The sequence below is a fragment of the Oryzias latipes genome, chromosome 16, assembly GCF_002234675.1.
Source record: "Oryzias latipes chromosome 16, ASM223467v1".
Taxonomy (NCBI): domain Eukaryota; kingdom Metazoa; phylum Chordata; class Actinopteri; order Beloniformes; family Adrianichthyidae; genus Oryzias; species Oryzias latipes.
In genome coordinates, this window is record NC_019874.2 from 19,344,062 (window position 1) to 19,362,756 (window position 18,695).

Sequence of the window (18,695 nt, forward strand, 5' to 3'; positions counted from 1 at the left end):
TTGACAATTTAACCCTTGTGCTATCTTAGATGACCCCACCCTTACATTGACGTGTTCTCCCTACCATGACAAAGGTGGATTAAGGTGGAAAGATTTCATGTAATCCTTGGACACCAGTGAGGTTCACAAATCATTGAAGAAAAAAGGTTCAGAGCACTGTCTAGTGGGTCTAGATGACCCAACTCCATATGTTAAAGTGCCTATAGGATAGCACAGTTACACCTCCTACTGTACAACTCCATTCTCGTGTTTTATTTAGCTTTTTTTTTTATATAAAAACAATTAAAAAAACAACTAAAATTACTCTTATTTTATATATTTACAATTTATCCTGGCACCAAAGTGAATCCCTGTAACAAACAGGTCTTTTACTCTGACTGGAAAAAGGAAATAAATCTATTTGAGTCTGATCAGGTTCTGCACAAGGTTACACAAATATTTTTAACATGAGCAATCAAGTCCACCCCCCCATCTAATTGGAATGTATTTACAATGTTTAATATTAAAATATAATTAAAAAACTATAAAGCTGCTTTTTTTTAAATTACAAACTCATTTGGTTATTGCTCTGTCACCTGAGATTATCTCTTTTTTCAAATAGTTTTTGTTGTCCTGAATTCTTTGCCTGTTTGAAGCTGAGTTTGAAACATCAAATGTAATTGATGCAGGAGAGAAAAAAGGCAAATATGACATTTTTGACAGTGTAAATATAAAATACTAGTCAGTAAAGTGAATTGCTTAATAAATTGGAGCAACACAAAGTAGAATTAAATAGTCTTTACTGTCAGACAATGACAATAAGGGAAACTATGCAAATATATGAACAGAAGCAAAACAGACAATGATTGGGAGACATGAAGTTATAAATTCTTGATCTAATCCAAATTTCGGCCTTTTGGCTCACATGGATGGGCTGGAACATCAGGCATGTTTCCATCGTCCCGGACAGGAACTGAAACGACAAATTAAAAAGAAGAGATTGACGCTTAGACATTCACATGGACAAGACATATTAGAACAGTTTAAACATTTGAGAGATAATGTTCATATTTACCTGGGTAATTGTATGGCATAGCTGCATTTAGCATGGCTGTATGTTTCGTTAAGGGGCTGACGAAGGGAAGTATAACGCCTGTGGATATACAAGATGACAACACCTAAATTATTGCCTTATAGAGGTCACTTTATTTAACAAACTCACAATAAGAACTGCCCAAACATAAATTTAGCAATAATTACTGCAAAACAATAACACATAAAATCCTCACTTAGATAAAGGTTTTGCAGAATTAAGTTGCTGATAAAAAAAAAAACTGCTGATACACTTTAAGAACAAAAGCAATACATCACAAACCTGAATTCTTGAATTTAGATTAACCTGAGACTTTATTCTAGGAGCGGACGAGGTGGAAATCCTGGCTACATTCAGCCTGAACTGTTTCACAAAGCCAGTAGATCTTGGGTTTGTTGCTACGACAACTTAGTTTGTGAACATTTACTGGTCAGGTGAAGGTTTACCTGAAGAAACTGAGATAAATTCTGACACCTGTGAGTCTGTAGGATCGTTTCTGCATTTATGACTGGATAACCACAGTAAATTCATTTAAATATTTTTTATTATAAATGTCTGTTTATTCGTTTTCATTGTATTTACACTTATCTTCATCGCCCAATATTTTAATGAGGAAGACTAGAAAACTGTAAACCTCCAAGTAGAATGATACTCTAATAAACTGCAAAGACTTCTAAATGCTATCAGTCTACATTTAATGAAGCACATTTTACAGCATCAAACTGTAGGCTTCAAGTCTCATAGTTCAAATATTTTTTCAAACAAATCACATTTATTGATATGACTATTAAAGTATTATACACAACAACAGACTTTGCAGAGAAATCTGGTACATTATCCAGTGTTTTGAAATTTTTTTTTTCAAAAACACAAATAAAAAAATCCTCAATCCCCACCTTTAAATTAAGATTTAATCTTGGATTAGGAATTAAACCTTCTCGGATAAAATCTTTAATCGGATTACGGTTTCCTCATTTTCATTTAATAATCAGGCTAGGTAAAGGTAACATAGATCAACGTTGATCTAAAACTAATAATAATAAAATAAATTCTCAGTTTAGCCAAATTCAGTTTCACAATAAATTAGGTCTGTTGAGCCTCCTTCTTCAAACAGGCCCCAAACAATGCATTAAGTAATGGAGATAAGATAGTGGAGCTGTAACATTGAGACAGTGGTGCCATAATAATAATATTATAATATTATATAATAATATAATATATACTAATAATAATTCAGAAATCAAAGCGCTAACGTCTATAGACTAGTTAAAAGTGAAATTAGAGTTTAAAGCACTACACAAAATGTAGTGGTCACTTCAGTTTGCCGCATTAATCCATCCACCGTATGATTTCTAGTATTTTCACGTCTTTAAATTAAACTAAAACGCAAAATTTTGAATTTCCCGTCTTCGTTTAGCTAAACAACATGGCCGTTCTGCTTTCTTTCTCTTTTACCTATCAGTCCGATTCCACAGGACACCAAGATAACAGGCTCTTTATTCCACGCATTTTTCAGGAAAGCTCCTATTCCTGCAGGAAAATCGTTTAAAAGAAAAAATATCAACACACAGACAGAAGTCACCTGCTAAGCTAGCAGCAGAAAACATTAGCAACACTTCCAAGGTCATTTTTTTCTTTTAATTTAAAATAGGGATTAAGGCGTCTCATACACCCTAATTGACATTAGCCACACATGCTAAGATAATATATATGTATTTATGTAACCTAAAAGTGGATATGATACTCATTTATGAAGTGGAAAGGCTAAGAGACGAAGTGAATACCTGCCATCTTGTTTGTTGTAGTTTATATGAAAGGATGCTCATGGGAAATGGAGTCACATTTCCGCCTATACGTATAATTCGGGCGCCAGTCGTACGTAAACACTGCGCATCGCATTCATCGCTACTTCGTGTTTCTATCCAATAAAAATGTAGTGAAATTTGTCATTTTAAACCTTTTTCAAAGGCAGTAAAGCAGAAGTAGAGGTTCCAGCTCGCACATCTGCAGATAAATCTGTTTTTTTTTTACCGACTCGTTTCGAAATGTAAGCTTGTGCGATGCTCCAAACATTCGTTGTTGGGTGGTATTAGCTTGTTTGCTTATCATCTTAGTTTGTGACTTCTCTAGATGATGGAGGATTTCTCTGGACTCGCCCTACCTCCTCTTTTTGGAGGAGGCCATATTCTGGAGGCAGAACTGGAACCCGGAGGAGTGGAGCTCGGATCGGGAGAGGTTCTGTACATCATGTTCACTATAAGACTGATGTAAACAAATGAAAATCCTGCAGTGATGAATGTTAAATCATAAAGTGTTTTTTTTTTTTATGGTCAGTGATGTTTCTGGCTGTGATCCTTGATGTCAACATTAAAAGATTCCACCAACTTAGCTTAAGCCTTTAGCCTCTTAAGCTTCCTACTGCAGCTGCAAGGTTTTATTGTGATTTAGCATGACAGTGTCTTTTTATGTGACAGCTATTTTGTTTGCAGGGAGATAAAGAACGCGCAATATGCTGACCTTAAGGCGGCATACATCCCTCGCTATGTCCTCACATAAAAAATAAAAAAAATCTACCAAACTAAGGAGTCCAGCCAGTTTGAGGTTTTGTGAGACAGTCACATGTTGTTTTAGAATAAAAAATCCTGATCATATTGAGTCATAGCTGCAGGTCTGCATTCACAATTCCTATTTTTCCTGGTTGATTAAGACTAGGGGTGTAACGATTAATTTCTAATCCCATAATTTTTGGTTGCTGATGAGATTCATGGTTGATAGTGGTCCATTTTGAACGTTCTGAATCAATCCAATTCACTGACCTGAAATCGATCCAGGACATCTTTAGCCAAAACTTCAACCAGTGTGACTCAGAGATAAATACCTGGATACTGAACAGTGCAGGTAAAGGTTTAACAAGAATTAATGGCAAATTCATTGTCATTTTAGTTTCATGAAGTTCCACCCGCTGTTGTTTTTCCACATCATAATAATAAAAACAAGATTAGAATATTATATCACACTGTATGCTCACATGTCTTTGCATGTGACCATACAGGGGACTTTTTACATTGTCGATATAATTAATTCATTTCATTTTTAAAACATTTTTATAACGGTATTGGTCAATTTGATTGACAACTTGCCACATAGATCAATCTGACTGTATTGTAGGATTGGATTTAATAATTAAGTCAATTAATTGTTACACCCCTCATCAAGACAGATCTGAAAGCTGCAGTATGGGCATATTTTGTGACTTGTGATTTGACTTCCTGAATCAGGCAGTCTTGTAATGAATTAGAGCCAGGTCAGTACATGAGGTATTTTGCTTGATGGTTTGTAACACTTGCATGCAACTCATAATTACCTCAAATATTAAGCAGCCCAACTTTACGGAGGAAATAAACACACTTTTAGTGGTTCCAAACTCTTTATTACTCATGTTTTTATTTAAAATATTTAATATCAAGATATCCTATATATTTTAGTGAATTTTTGTCATATTTGTGAATACAAGCTTGTCAAAACATTCTGCAGGTTACAACTGTGAGCTCTTTTTGTCCACTGATTGTTTTTTTTTTGTCTGATTGATTCCCTTTGTCTATTATGTTGACCTAAATTTTGATTTTTGTCTTTATTCAATTTGTTTAAAAAATGTTAATAATTAGAATACAATCTATATGATACCATTCTATAGATGGTAATAGCAATAATAAAACAAAACAAAAATAAATATGGAAAACATATTTTAAAAGAAGCTGGCAGAAGCTTCCCTGATTGAAGCCTTCCCCTTAAGAAAATAGAATATAATAGAATCCAAATCAAAGCAAAACAGAATCAAACATCACAGGATCCTGAAGTTTCTTTTCAACAGGTGGAGCTGGACACAGGAGGCAACGAGTTGATTGACAACACAGCCCAAGAAGATGAAGAAAGAAGAGCTCTGGACAAAAGAAAATATCTGGCTTTGAACAGGAAATGCAAAGAAATTGAACAGGTGTGCGTTGGTTTGTGTTCTGTGTGTGCCCCAGAGCCCGCTTTTTAGAGGGGTATCCTGGGAGATAGCAGGATGTTATTGCTTCCCCTTTAACATCTTTTAATACCTGATTGGACATTTTTATAAATATAAAATGCCCATAAATTTTATCCTCCTTTACCTAGAAAATACATTTTTATTTCTACTATTTTGACCACGTGTCACGTTCAGGTAAACCAGAGGATCCTTGGTCGCCTTCACCTAGTGCAAAGAATTACACGGCGTCTAAAGAAAGAAAGATGGTACAAAGCTTTTCATTTTCACTGCTAAATGTGTTTTTATTTATAAGATATTTTTTTCAACTGACCTCTGTGTTAATCTCTGCAGGTTTCTTATGAAGACTTTGGATGCTCATGGCGATGATTACAGAAACGCTCAACTGACTATATTGCTTGAGGTAAGCAGAAAGGAAACACCATTCCATAAAAGGTTAAATGTTTGGGAATTTGATAAAAAATGGTTTCATATTTACATTGTATGTTTATAGTTTCAGAGGTTTGTGTTATATGTTTTGGGTGATAATTTGTTTTCGCTCTGTCCACTTCTCCTCACCTCCAAACATACCAACACAAAAAGACTACAGATTTAAATGTAAAACTACTTTCTGCAGCAAAAACTACGGTAATTAAAATAAATATGCAGTCGTCTAAGTCCACTTTAAAACTAACAATAATGTTCATTGGTTCTGAGTTGGATTTGATAGCATAGCTTGTACAATGTAAAGCACATGCCCTTCAATATGTTTTCAATTGACTTTGTGAGTAACTGTGTTTGTTTCATGAGCACACATATAAAGTTGTGAATAGGGTTACCCCTGACACCGTCTTGCTTCCATTGCTGTGCTGTGCCGTGTTGACAAAGGGGAGGTTCGCACATATCCTGACATCAAACCAAGGTCATGTTGACATACAGATACCCGCAACAACCTAAACCGCCCTCTCCACACAACAGCAGACAATCTAAACAGGATTCTAAATGACAGTTTTCAGTGAATACTGGTCCGGCGGTTGCATCGGAATAATATGTACAAAATCAGTTTGTGTCCTCTTTGATAGAAAAGAAACAAAACAGCTTGTCAACCCCACCCTGTACTTTGGAGTAGGTCACCACAACAGTGGTTTGAGCGTTTAATCTATGACACAAGATTTCTAAACTTATTTACTCTCTTTTCTTTTCTTTTTTTTTTTTTTTGGCAGTATATCCACAGTTAACAACCGGATATGTAATTTTAGGTTAACCTTATTTTTTAGCAGATGGCTCTAGATGGTCATGTGATTTTATATTGGATAAAAATGCATAAGAAAAAAAAAAAAAAAAGAATAAAAATGTCCTCAATTTTTTTTTATTTTACTTCCATATTTTATTTTATTTTTGGGGCCGGTTTAGCTCGTGCTGCTTTGCGGCGCCTTCCGTCCGTGAAACCAGGGTTCGAATCTGGGCTGCTCCCTATTCCCTTCTCTGCTGCTGTGCCGGTCCCAAGCCCGGTTGGATTAAGAGGGTTGCGTCAGGAAGGGCATCCGGCGTAAAAACGTTTCCAAGTTAACCATGTGACTCATCCTCGGGGGAGGGTTGTTTTGCTGTGGCGACCCATGATGGGAGAAGCCGAAAGTGAAAGAAAAAGATTTTATTTTATTTTCTGTTTTTATATATTTTTAATTAGTATAAAACATGAGCGGGGTCTGAAAATGGCTAATAAAACCAACACAGTAAGGTTTTTTCACATTTGCTAACTGATATCTTTGGTTGGTATTATGCTTTGAACTACATAGTAGACGGTTCTGATGTGGCACAAGAATGTTTTGCCAAAAATATTTCCTGTTGGTAAAAAAAACAACTTCTTGTTCTAAAAAAAATACTTACTTACTAAAATACTTTCTATTGAAACTTTCTCAAGCAAACCATTTTGTGTAATGTTTCTATTTAAAACTCTTTTTTTTTTTTTTTTTTACAAAAAATTCCTCCAGGATGAGCCCGGAACACAGTTAGACCCTGATGATGGGGGGGAGGAGGAAAAATTTAACGGAGTGTCTACAGGAGAGAGTCATGGAGCTGGACCAAGAAAGAAGAGGCACAAGATTCAGGCGCAAGAAAGAGATAAAGACCAACAAGTGAGCAAAGAATGTGGTTTCTTTTGGTCAATGAACCACTGGATTCAAAACATAAGAGAGTATACCCCTTAATGAGTCCTTGTGCAACTAAAAGAGTATTACATTTTTACTCAATCATACAACCAGAAGTATTACACAGAATGAAAAGAGATTTATGGTGAATTGTGGTAACAATTATAAATGGATTTCCTGGGAACAACTCAGATTATACAACAGCAGGGAGAATATACTTGAGTGATGATTAAAGAATTATAGAATGCTTTTATCATTTGAACTTGTTGTTCCTTTTTATTATATATTGATGATTTTCTTTTTATTTTATCAGATTGAACCAGCAGAAATATCCGGATATGCAGAGCCACAGTTTGGAGAAATGCCGAGCCCAGCCTCCCTGACTCACTGATCTGCATCCTGGGATTGGCGACAACTATGACAATTATAATAACAATGATGGGGGTCCAGTTATGCTTCATTCATTTGGGCTTTGCACTATTATAAAGATGGAAAAATGTTTGATTTCAGGTTTAGTTTATACAGACAGAAATATGTTTTATACGTACAATTTTTGTCCTTTATATTATTTGTGAAAAAATGATGACAAGTAATTATGACTAGTGTGAAAAAGTAAAAACCCAGGTATGTTGACAATAGTAGAGACTTAAAATGAATATCATTTGGTATTCTTATTGATTTTGAAATTTATCACAATGACGTTCTTCATACTTCTTTTGTGACCATTTTTTGTATTTATTAATAAATATTTTTATTTGGATCCTTATGTTTACAAGGCAGCTTTAAAACAAAAATACTTGTTTGATCCCCTCCTATTTTAGGTTTCTCTAAAACTTTTATATGAACATACAAATTGGTAATTTCTAGCAGAAACAAAATTTGCTGAGATGCGTTTACTTGTCAGAATTCGGGAGGGAAAATGCCATGTCAAATTTAAACAAATATCCAGTGAAACTTCCAGATTTCTTGTTTAAATGCAGAAATGTGTCTCGCATAAAGCAGACTAAGCGGTTGTGGCATTGTTGCCATTAGATGCAGTCATAATTCATCTGACTGCTGAGCCAATGGCTGATATCTGTTCCAGCGCGTTTCTGTCAGTAACTGGCGTGACTTTTGTCCAATCACATCGCTCGGAGCGGACGTGGGGCGGGACCAAAATGCAGAGGTGGGATCTTAGCTACCGTCCATCTTCAGCTACATTACAGTGAGCGAGCTTGTCGAAAAGAAAACACATTTGGGAAGTAAAGAAGACTTTTTGGAACTAGTTTTGCCTGTATTTGAAAAAGACATACGAAATACCTACCCTAGGTAATTGTGGTGTACAAGTATAAATCTAAGTTGGTCTTGTTGACCCAGTTTCCCTTTTTTCTAAATGGTTAGCTGGCTAGCTAAGCTGCTAGCAAGTCAGTTAGCCATATTAGCTAGCATATTGACGATTACTACTGGTTCTGTTATGTTTTCTTTTCCACTTTATTAAAGCTATTCTGGGCCCTAGAGTTATGATGCATGATTGTGAAATACACCCCTAAACGTGGTGTGGTGCGAATGTTTTGACACAGACTTGGGTTGCAACCGAGCGAAGTGGTCGAGCTAGCTCCAAGCTAACATTAACATTAGCTCACTAGCAGGCTGTTCTTGTTGATAACAATGTCGCTGATATTGTAATGCTAACAATATTTTGTAGTGTAGACAACAGGGATTAGTCAAAATATGCGTGGAAAGTTTAAAAACTGGAGCGATTGTGTTTTGTTAACTAATCAAATGGGGTTAATGTCAGTTAAGTGAGTTCAAGTTGGTTCCCTGGTGGGATAGTGATCTTTTTCTGATGATTGCAAACATAAATCAACATGTGGTCTTTTCGTTTCTTTACAAAGCTAACTTTTTGACAGACGGAATGTGGACATTGTCGTAATCAAAGCCATGGCTGACAAAAGAAAACTTCAAGGTAACACAGTTGTTGAAACTGTTCATGTTGCCCAGGATAAGCACAGTGGCATGCTCTCTAATTCGAGATCTCAACCACCAGTGCTGATATTATCTTTTTCCCAAAGATGTCACAGAATAATTGAATGTAATTATACATTGCTGATGCACGAATTTAAGCGATATTTGACCAAATTGTCTGACTCTGCAGGTGAGATCGATAGATGTTTAAAAAAAGTAGCTGAAGGTGTAGAACAGTTTGAAGATATTTGGCAAAAGGTAAGAAGCTGTTAACTCAAACTTTTAATGGAAGCTTGCATTATTGTCACAAAGCAGTACAACATTGTGTTTCGCTTGTTTGTGTTTTTCAGCTCCACAATGCAGCCAATGCAAACCAGAAGGAAAAATATGAGGCGGACCTCAAAAAAGAGATAAAAAAACTGCAGGTAAGACAACTTGTCTATTTTAATGAAACTGTTGACTAAAAGGTCTTATAAGAAGTTTATTACAAATGGATTGTCTAATCTTTTTTCTTTGTTCTTTCAGCGATTGAGAGATCAAATAAAAACATGGCTGGCCTCAAATGAGATCAAAGACAAAAGGCAGCTAGTTGAGAATCGCAAACTCATAGAGACGGTATGGTCATTTAAGTTTTTGAGACACAGTTTTGGTCAAAAACACTTTCTTACACACAACTACAGAATTATGAGTTAAGTTTCAATGCTTCAGGTGATTTGCTTAGAGCATTGACAACATTTGGTAATAAAACTAAATAAATGCAGTGGTGATTTTCCAATCGGCCACATACAGAACCACATGTTCTCAGTTAATTTACATTCATTGATATGTTCGTTATTACTAATTTATATACATGCATTCTGAATTTAAAACTGAGACTTGTCATCTTTCACCAGCAAATGGAGCGATTCAAAGTGGTGGAACGTGAAACAAAAACAAAAGCCTACTCTAAAGAAGGCTTGGGGCTCGCTCAGAAGGTGGATCCTGCACAGAGGGAGAAGGAGGAAACTGGACAATGGCTAACAGTAACGTTCACTTCCTTTTACAACTTTTATTTTGAAAAGCTCTAGTTTTGAGGTAAATTGTGGGGGAAAAAGGTTAAACCAGACCAAAGGAACTAAGTTAAAACAGTGGTATTTTAATAAACTACTTTGTCAGAAGAACAAACCACTGTCTACACAAAAAGTCAAGGTGCTCTTATTCTTTATGTAATTTTCTGGCAAAATGTGGGAAATATGCATCCATTGGTAACACTTTAATGTCACCTTCACGTTCATATACATTCAATTAATCTGTTTCTGTCTCCTCTGTCCATAGAATACAATAGACACTCTTAACATGCAGGTGGATCAGTTTGAAAGTGAGGTGGAATCTCTCTCAGTTCAAACACGAAAGAAGAAGGGGGATAAAGAAGTAAGTTCCTCCATTTCTGGGTTGCCTGCTACAACTGTCAATTCATTTTTTTGAAAATGACTTAAAGGCTCCTGTTCTATTTGTCTTTTAGAAGCAAGATCGAATTGATGAACTAAAGAGGTTGATTGAGAGACACAGATTTCACATTCGCATGTTGGAGACAATTTTACGAATGCTGGACAATGACTCCGTGCCTGTGGATGCAATCCAAAAAATCAAGGATGATGTGGAATACTACATAGATTCCTCCCAAGATCCAGACTTTGAAGAAAATGAATTCTTGTATGATGACTTGGACCTGGAAGACATCCGTAAGTAACGCATGGAAATTTCCGGTATGTTTTCATTTGTTTAAGACACGCCACCTAATGACCACAGTTTCTCCTTGTAGCCGCAGCATTAGTCGCAACATCTCCTTCTGGTCAGGGCAATGAAGATGAGATGTACCTGCACTCTAGCAGCACTCCCACCTCTACCACCTCTTCTTCACCCATCCCGCCATCCCCGGCTACTTGCACTACTGTAAGTTCAAGTTTCGTACATTTAAAACTGAATTCAATGTGTTACAGGGATGCTGGGGAGACCTTTCTCAATTGTACACATCTCAAATATATATTTAGCTAACCATTATATATTCCACCCTGTGTTTAATCCATTTTCTAATCTGTTGTTGCAACATTTCAAAAGTGGATTGTTTTATCAAATTATCTGCTCCTATAGGAGAACTCGGAAGACGATAAGAAAAGGGGACGGTCGACAGACAGTGAAGTTAGTCAGGTGAGAGGCTCTCCTGAACAGTGTACTCTTCCCCCCTGGTCCTGGAGCATCACGGTGCCTTTCAGGCTCTGTTGGATCATGATTGGAGACTTCTGGTGGTGTTAGTTCCATTTCCTGCCCATTCTGGGCTCTATGATGACAATATATTTCTGTCATACACTGTTTGCCTTTGGAGATGTTGTTTTGCACTGTTTAAATGAGATATTTTTTGCTGGTGCTTTCAATTTCAGTCACCTGTGAAGAACGGCGCCCCATCCTTACTATCATCCTTTTCTTCTTCGACAACCTCTGGGTCCTCTTCATCTTCCTCCCTTGTGTCCATGGCGAGTGTGGTTGGAGGCATTACCACAGTTCCCACGAGCAGCAGTCTAATAGGCAGCTTCAGCAGTGCAGTGCAGCAGCATCAGCATCAGTTGACACAGCAGCAGCAACAATCTCAATCCTTAAGCCAGTCACAACAGCAGCAGCAGCAATCTCAGACAAAACCTTCTATCCCTTCAAACAACACCCCAAGCCCGCCCAACAACCCCCTTATCCCAATGTCCACTGCACCCTCTCTACCAACACCCAGCACACTCAGCTCATCAGCTCCCACTTCTCAGTCCACAGCCGGGCCTACAACCACATCCAGTTTGGGACTTGGACTGGGGTTGGATTTAAGAAAAGGGACCAGCAGTGCCAACCAAATGTCAAGTTTAGGCTTGGGTGGCCATCCTACTCCTTTAAGCACGATGGCTGGCTTAATTTCTGGGTCCACACTTGCCCCTTATGCTCAGGCAGCAGCATCAGGGGGCTTGGGTCTGAGCAGCACCACTCAGTCCAGTAATTCAGTGGAGAGCAGCACTTCTATCTCCACTTCTGGCTCCAGTGGAGTCACCACAAATGGGGCTGGGACAGGGCTCGGTCTGTCGTGTCCCAGCTCATCCCATAACTCTATGAGTGGGAGTATTCTGGGTCTAGTTTCCGGGCAGGGTGTGACCTCTGGTGCCTCTCAGGTGCCCCCAAGCTCTGCCAGCTCTACTACTGGAGCTGTGAGCATGTTGGGAGGAAATGGAGGAAACGTTGGAGTAGTTGGAATGAACGCCGCTCCTGCTAGACCACCAAGTGGACTCAAGCAAAATGGAAGCACAAGTGAGTTGATGTGACTGCTTTGTGTGATTTTTTTTTTCTCCATTTTTTCTTCATTTTTCTTTATTTAAAGATGTTTTCGTACCCCTTCCTCTCACCTACTCTCAGGTTACAGTGCTGTTGTGGCCGAGAGCTCCACAGAATCGGCTCTAAGCACACCCAGCCAGTCACAAAACAGCCAACCCTCATCTCTCAGTTCTTCAACCAGTCAGCCGTAAGTCATTTGCACAAAAAAAAAAACAAATTAATCAGACTTAACCCTTAAAAGTTGTGATTTAATTTGTCAATCATGTTCCCTTGTTGTATTGTGTTTGACACAGTATGGACAATGGTCCCAGCTTAATCAGCTCCATAACCCTGCCTCCCAGCTCTCCGTCCCCCTCGTTCTCAGATGGTACACCTGGTGGAGGCAGTCTCCTCAATGGGCCTCACTCCTATACACAGGCCTCAGAGGGTCTCAAGGTGAGCCAAGTGAGCAAGATTCAATTCTCTTTGTACTTATAACCATGTGTAGCAACAGCCTCTTAATGGGAAATATTTCATTGACATTAGCCAGACTAATTAAAAGTCGTTTTCACTAAATGTTCCACTGAGCCTCTCTCAGTCAGTGGTTGGTGGTGAGGATGCTAACCGGTGGCCCACCATGTCTGAAAGGTAAACACAGGTGAGGCTCATTAGGTAGTTAACGATGCCTCAGTCCCTGTAATCGCCCTCATCAGCCACTGCAGTGAGCAAGGCCTGAATGAAACATGGATCCTTTGAGTAGCCACAAAAAACTCAATCCAGTAATGTTTCATGATAACACATCTGCATTTCCTCCTGTGAACGTTTTTATCCATTGATATTTTCCCCCTTTTAATTACAATTGTAATTTCTCTGGCATCTGTAGTTGTTCAAAGAAGTTTAAAAAAATGAAACTGAAAAAGGATTGTCTTAATGTAAGCTCACAAAAGGAAAAGAAGTTGTAGACATAGAATAATAAGCTGTTTAAAAACATCAAAAAGTCCAGTCAGCTGATTGTTGACCAGATTTGTAAACAGGAAACACTGAGCTGTGACATACCAACAGAAGTGTGAACACCAACTGCTTGTCATGTCATCTTTAATATGATAATATTGTCACACTTTCCTCTTGCAGATGTTTGTGTTTTTAGTGTTTTCACATTAGCTCCATGTCAATCTCTCCTCAGGCATCTGAGCCTCTCAGTTCTCTGAAAGCCATGGCTGAGAGGGCAGCTCTGGGATCAGGCCTGGAGGAGATTCCCAACCTGCATCTGACGGACAGAAGTCGGAACGGTCAGGAGTTTTTTCTTTCTTTAACTCGTGTTTTCTTCTGTAAAATGTCGAAAGAAAAATGTTGTTTTACACATATAAAAAAATGTTAACTCCATACATCATCTGGGCCTAAATTAAGTTGTCTTTCTTCTTCTTCTTTCTCTTTTTGCTGTAGATATTTTCTCTAGTTCATCTGCAGCTCCTGGTACACCCTCCACCCCTCAGTCATCTGTGTCAGAGGTCAGCATTCCCCCGTCACTAGGGGTCTGTCCTTTGGGTCCAACCCCTCTGCCAAAAGACCAGCTCTACCAACAGGCGATGCAAGAGGCTGCGTGGACGCACATGCCACACCCCTCAGACTCTGAAAGGATCAGGTAAGGCGCCGACAGCCAGCAACCACCCAAGTCGCATGACAAGAGGGAAACTCTTTATCAAAAGTGTCATTAACTGTCATCAGAGATCCAGCTTTCACTTTAAATTCTTGTTTTTGATCAGAGGTGAAAATCTGGTTGAGCGATTGTCAGATGGCAGAAAGCCAAACTCAGACAACTCCTCTTTCTTGAATTGTGAACATAGTACAATTCTTTTTTTCTGATGTATTGGTGGCTTTTAAAGTCACACTATGTTTTTTTTTTTTGCTGAGTTTCACAAACTTAATACTACAGGATTTTTTTACCTTACCACCCAAACATTGATTTTTTCTTTTAGGGTTGTTTTTTAGGTGCTATGTAAACATCTGTTCTTTGGGCATAATTATTTTATAGCAAAGGAAGGCCAGTCTTGCGTAGCTAATAATTGCAGCTTGGAGTTGTCATCAATACTTTCAGCTTCAGTGCCAATAGTTTACTTTAGTGAAAACTCAAAACGCTTCACTTACTACTTAGCACACTATAAAAGACGTTTGCTGGGTTTTTTTTCGGGGTGTCCGAATTTACGATTCCATACAGAAACCAGATTTGCAATTCCTTAAAGAAATTGCGTCTGATTACTGAAAGCAATGTTGTTTTTAAACATTTTGAAGCTGCTAGTATTAAAGAGCTTCCATGCAACGTGCACATCAGGTTTCATTGTTTTAGGTCAAACAGTTTTAGAAATATGAGAGAAAACACATTGGCATCATTGTTGTTATGCCAAGTTATCTTAAATTGAGAAAGTAACTCTTTAAAAGTTGGTGAGGTTATGTTGATTATAGGTGCTGCAGGGTTGCCAAGTTAACAACCACTCCTTTCTAATTTGCATTAGTTGTTCTAATGTATGCAAAATGGGTGGTCCCAGTGGATTTGTGATGGTCCAAATAGGGTTATATCCAGAAATATGCAAGGATTGGTCAAAGTATGTGGCATAGGAGTCAAAGAAGTGCTCTGCGAAAGATCGTGGATTGTGAAAAAAATCTAGTTAGGTGTAGATGGCTGATCCATATTTTGCATTTTTCTTCCATAGAAGGAATCAAAGGGTAATATAAGCGTGTTCCTATAATTATTGCTCTGGGAGATTAAGGCCCAAATGCGTTTGTGCTACAGGTTATCTCCAGGTGGCGCAATAGAGCCACAATTAATATAGCATGGATTGAATATTCTGAAGTAATTGCACATTAGGTTTCATACCAATAGCTATATTACTTTTTGTGATAAAGGTCTTCAAATTTGGGTGTCATTCATCTCCTATGACAAAAATAATTAATATATATATATATATATATATATATATATATATATATATATATATATATATAGGGAGCGGAAAACTGGTTTTACGAAAAACCGTGAATTGGGAAGTGGGCGGTGCTATTTTCAAAAAGGTTTTTCTAGCATCCGAGGAGTAAGAGGAAAAATATTTTTTCACTATTACTTACTACGTAGGAGGAGATTAAAGCGTAAACACATTTTGTATCACATCTGACTTTATTATAGCTTGGGGAGAAAATTCTAAAGACCTGGACTCTTTCTTTATGCTCCAAAGTCCTCTTTCACAAACAAAATGAGCTTTAACATTCAGAAAACCAAGGCCCCAGAATAAAAAAGAGGAAATCAGCAGCATCCAGGCTGGTAAGGTCCAGTGTAGTTTCCCATGTCAGAGTTGTTGGTTCTCCGTTTCATCTGATTCTAAGTCAGGGCAGCCATCTAGTTGGAAAAAATCTTCTTTTTTTAGTACTTAGGGACTTAGTTGCTGAAGACATGAGTTATCTTTTATGTAAAAATAAGTTTGTGTTATTTGATGTGTTGATCGTTGTTGTCTGTTTGTTAAAGGCAATACCTTATGAGGAATCCATGCCCCACTTTGCCATACCACCATCAGGTACCTCCTCATCACTCTGACTCCATAGAGTTCTACCAGAGACTGTCCACAGAAACTCTCTTCTTCATTTTCTATTACTTGGAGGTAATCACACACCTCTTCACTTAGCTGTTTTCCCCCCCATGTTCCTTTTTGTTTGTTTTTTGCAATTGCTGAACTCAATGGATTCATTTACTTTTTTTTTAGGGAACCAAGGCTCAGTATCTGTCTGCCAAGGCTCTGAAGAAGCAGTCATGGAGATTTCACACAAAGTACATGATGTGGTTCCAGAGGCACGAGGAGCCCAAGACTATCACTGATGAGTTTGAGCAGGTGCAACTTCTTTCATTTCCAGTTGTATTGAAGCTCCGGTTCAGTGCTGTTACACAAGTACAACATGGATTCTAATAGGAACCACTGTTGTCAATTAAAAAGATATAAAGTGTCTCAGATCTTCCTAAAATCTCCACTCTGTGTTTATGTTGATATATATATATAAAATTACTCACGGCTTGGGCTTTCTGCCAGATGATCAGTTCTGGGCTTCCTGATCAGCAGTAGATTTGAAAGGTTTTTGGGTCTCGCACGATGAAGCAGCAGTTCCTTTAAAAAACATTTCTAAATGTGACTGGAAGCCAGTTTAAGGTTCTGTGAACAGGAGTGATATGGTGGGTTTAAATCTAGCTGCAGTGTTTTAAATGTTCACGTTCACTCGACCTTAGTCTTCAGTAAAACAGGAGCTTCCTGCTTGAAAGACCCAATCCCATGGAAAGTGTTTTTGGTGGTTTTAACATGTTCTTGTGGCATTTTTCTCACGATGGAGGACATAAATTAAGAAAATTAAGCTTAAAATTGCATTTCTGAGTACTTGAGTATATACTTCCCTGAGTATAAAAGGGAAGGAGGGGCGGGGTTCCTCCATGGTAAAACTGGTGAAGAAAATTCACCTCCACTTGGAGTTGGATCTGTAATAAACTACTGCTGCTCTGCAGAAACTATGTCCTAGAAAAATACACATTTTTTGACCTCTGGAACTCTTTGAAAACAGATGAAAAGATGATCGGAGTCGGACTGGAACGTGTCGTTTTCTGCTGCAGTCCAATAATAGTTTGTGCTCACTCCTCTGTAATTCCAGGGCACTTACATTTACTTCGACTATGAAAAATGGGGCCAGAGGAAAAAGGAAGGATTCACCTTTGAGTACAGGTACCTTGAAGACCGAGACCTGCAGTGACGCACAGAGGGACGCAAAAAGGACAAAGACAAAACATGCTGCTGTTGACATTCCGAGACTGAACTCCAAACTGTGGATAGAGATTGTGATGTGTAGTAGAAATCCTCTCCTGACACGGAGACCGGTGTCTGTATAGGCTGCATCTCAGCACGTAGCCCTTTCTCCTCGTGTCGTGCTTTGCCTTTGAGGAAGCAGACCCTATGGGTCTGATCAAATGCACTGTGCTGCATGAGCTGGGAGGGCTCTCCTTGAAGATCTGCATTTGTGCCTGTCTGTGCGCACACTCAGTATGTGGCATTAGGAAAGCCTACCCCATGCATGTTTCTCATGTTTTGTTTTGTTTTTCTTCCGTTTGAACATGTTTCTCTGTGTCACCCACCTAAAAATGACTTGACACACAAACACAGAAAAAAACAACAACCAACCCTTGGATTTAATTGTCAAACTGCCCATCTTGTATTTACTGTAATTTGGTGGATTAGAATGGGGATGTACAGTGGACATTTAGTTAAGGTGTGTAGGAATGGCTTCTTTTAAGACCCTACAATGCCTGTTGAATATGGTCACTATTGAAGATATAGTGAGTTATCAATAGTTTTATTGATATTGTCTTGGTCGATTCAAAGATGATTGAGAGTGACCACAGGGCCTCTCCCTGTGACAGGGAAAGAGTCCTTATTGGACATGGATTAAATTGCTATGCAATTGAACTGGTCTCTGACTCCCTCTCTTTGCTAATAGAAGGTTTTTAACGTAACCAATTAAATAAGAACATGTCATTAAAACTCATGCTGGTGCACACTTGATCAATTTGTAAATTAGAGCGGTAGGATTTGAGACATTTCTCTACTTCCTGTTGTGCTCTTTGAGGATTATCATCCTCAATGCTCAAAGAGCAGAAAGTGTAGTGAATGTAGCTTTTCTCCAGATCACCTTAACCACACACACCATTGAGAAATACATTGAAATTTAGATGGGGCAGCTTCCCATGTTTTATTCCTGTTACCTTTACCACAATATTTAAGCAAAACAATTACATGAATGTACACTGATGCATCTGTTTACAGATTATTCAAGTTTTGGTGGTTTATAATACACAGTCAAGTAAGACATGTCTAATCTGCTGTGGCTGTTCGTAGGTTACCCAGGGAAACCAGAATGACTGAATCTGGTTTAAAAAAAAAAAAAGTGGCTCCTTTTCTCTGCAATTTGAACAGTCGGTGTTCCCCTTTCCCCTTTATTTAAGCAGCTATGAAAACTTTAAGATATGTACTGCAATTGATGTGATTTTTCAGAAAATTTTGGGGGGGGGGAAGGAAAAAATAAAATGCATTGAAGGGTTTAAGATCTGCCTTTTATACATTTCATTTTGGGGGGGTTTAAGTGTTTTCACAAAGTGAAGAAAATCCTAAATTACATTTAGGATTGA

The 18,695-nt window shown here is 38.1% G+C and overlaps 3 protein-coding genes across 5 annotated transcripts; 2 read left to right on the forward strand and 1 right to left on the reverse strand.

The window, feature by feature from the left end:
* Positions 1–762: 762 nt before the first annotated feature.
* Positions 763–2,913, reverse strand: ndufa3 (NADH:ubiquinone oxidoreductase subunit A3). Its single transcript, XM_023963822.1, has 4 exons — positions 2,857–2,913; positions 2,528–2,602; positions 1,055–1,132; positions 763–952 (listed from the first exon to the last, which is right to left on the reverse strand). Exons 1-4 carry the CDS (start codon positions 2,861–2,863, stop codon positions 876–878), a joined length of 237 nt encoding a protein of 78 aa, XP_023819590.1. The 5' UTR covers positions 2,864–2,913; the 3' UTR covers positions 763–875.
* A 39-nt stretch (positions 2,914–2,952) lies between these two features.
* tfpt (TCF3 fusion partner) lies at positions 2,953–7,985 on the forward strand. The gene is made up of 7 exons (XM_004077927.3): positions 2,953–3,119; positions 3,203–3,307; positions 4,944–5,066; positions 5,277–5,347; positions 5,433–5,502; positions 7,070–7,213; positions 7,539–7,985. The coding sequence occupies exons 2-7, from the start codon at positions 3,203–3,205 to the stop codon at positions 7,614–7,616; spliced, it is 591 nt and encodes a 196-aa protein (XP_004077975.1). The 5' UTR covers positions 2,953–3,119; the 3' UTR covers positions 7,617–7,985.
* Positions 7,986–8,107: 122 nt separating this feature from the next.
* cnot3 (CCR4-NOT transcription complex subunit 3) lies at positions 8,108–17,976 on the forward strand. Of its 3 annotated transcripts, none has more exons than XM_023963820.1 (18): positions 8,108–8,390; positions 9,100–9,170; positions 9,360–9,427; positions 9,520–9,594; positions 9,695–9,784; positions 10,063–10,191; positions 10,484–10,579; positions 10,671–10,890; positions 10,971–11,101; positions 11,300–11,356; positions 11,587–12,487; positions 12,593–12,698; positions 12,805–12,955; positions 13,674–13,779; positions 13,934–14,132; positions 16,005–16,137; positions 16,240–16,365; positions 17,168–17,976. In XM_023963820.1, the coding sequence occupies exons 2-18, from the start codon at positions 9,146–9,148 to the stop codon at positions 17,264–17,266; spliced, it is 2,712 nt and encodes a 903-aa protein (XP_023819588.1). In that variant the 5' UTR covers positions 8,108–8,390; positions 9,100–9,145; the 3' UTR covers positions 17,267–17,976. The 3 variants fall into 3 exon arrangements, with proteins under 3 accessions (XP_023819588.1, XP_023819587.1, XP_023819589.1); XM_023963819.1 differs by having other exon boundaries at positions 8,387–8,533; XM_023963821.1 differs by having other exon boundaries at positions 8,387–8,533; positions 12,805–12,946.
* The last annotated feature ends 719 nt before the right edge of the window (positions 17,977–18,695 follow it).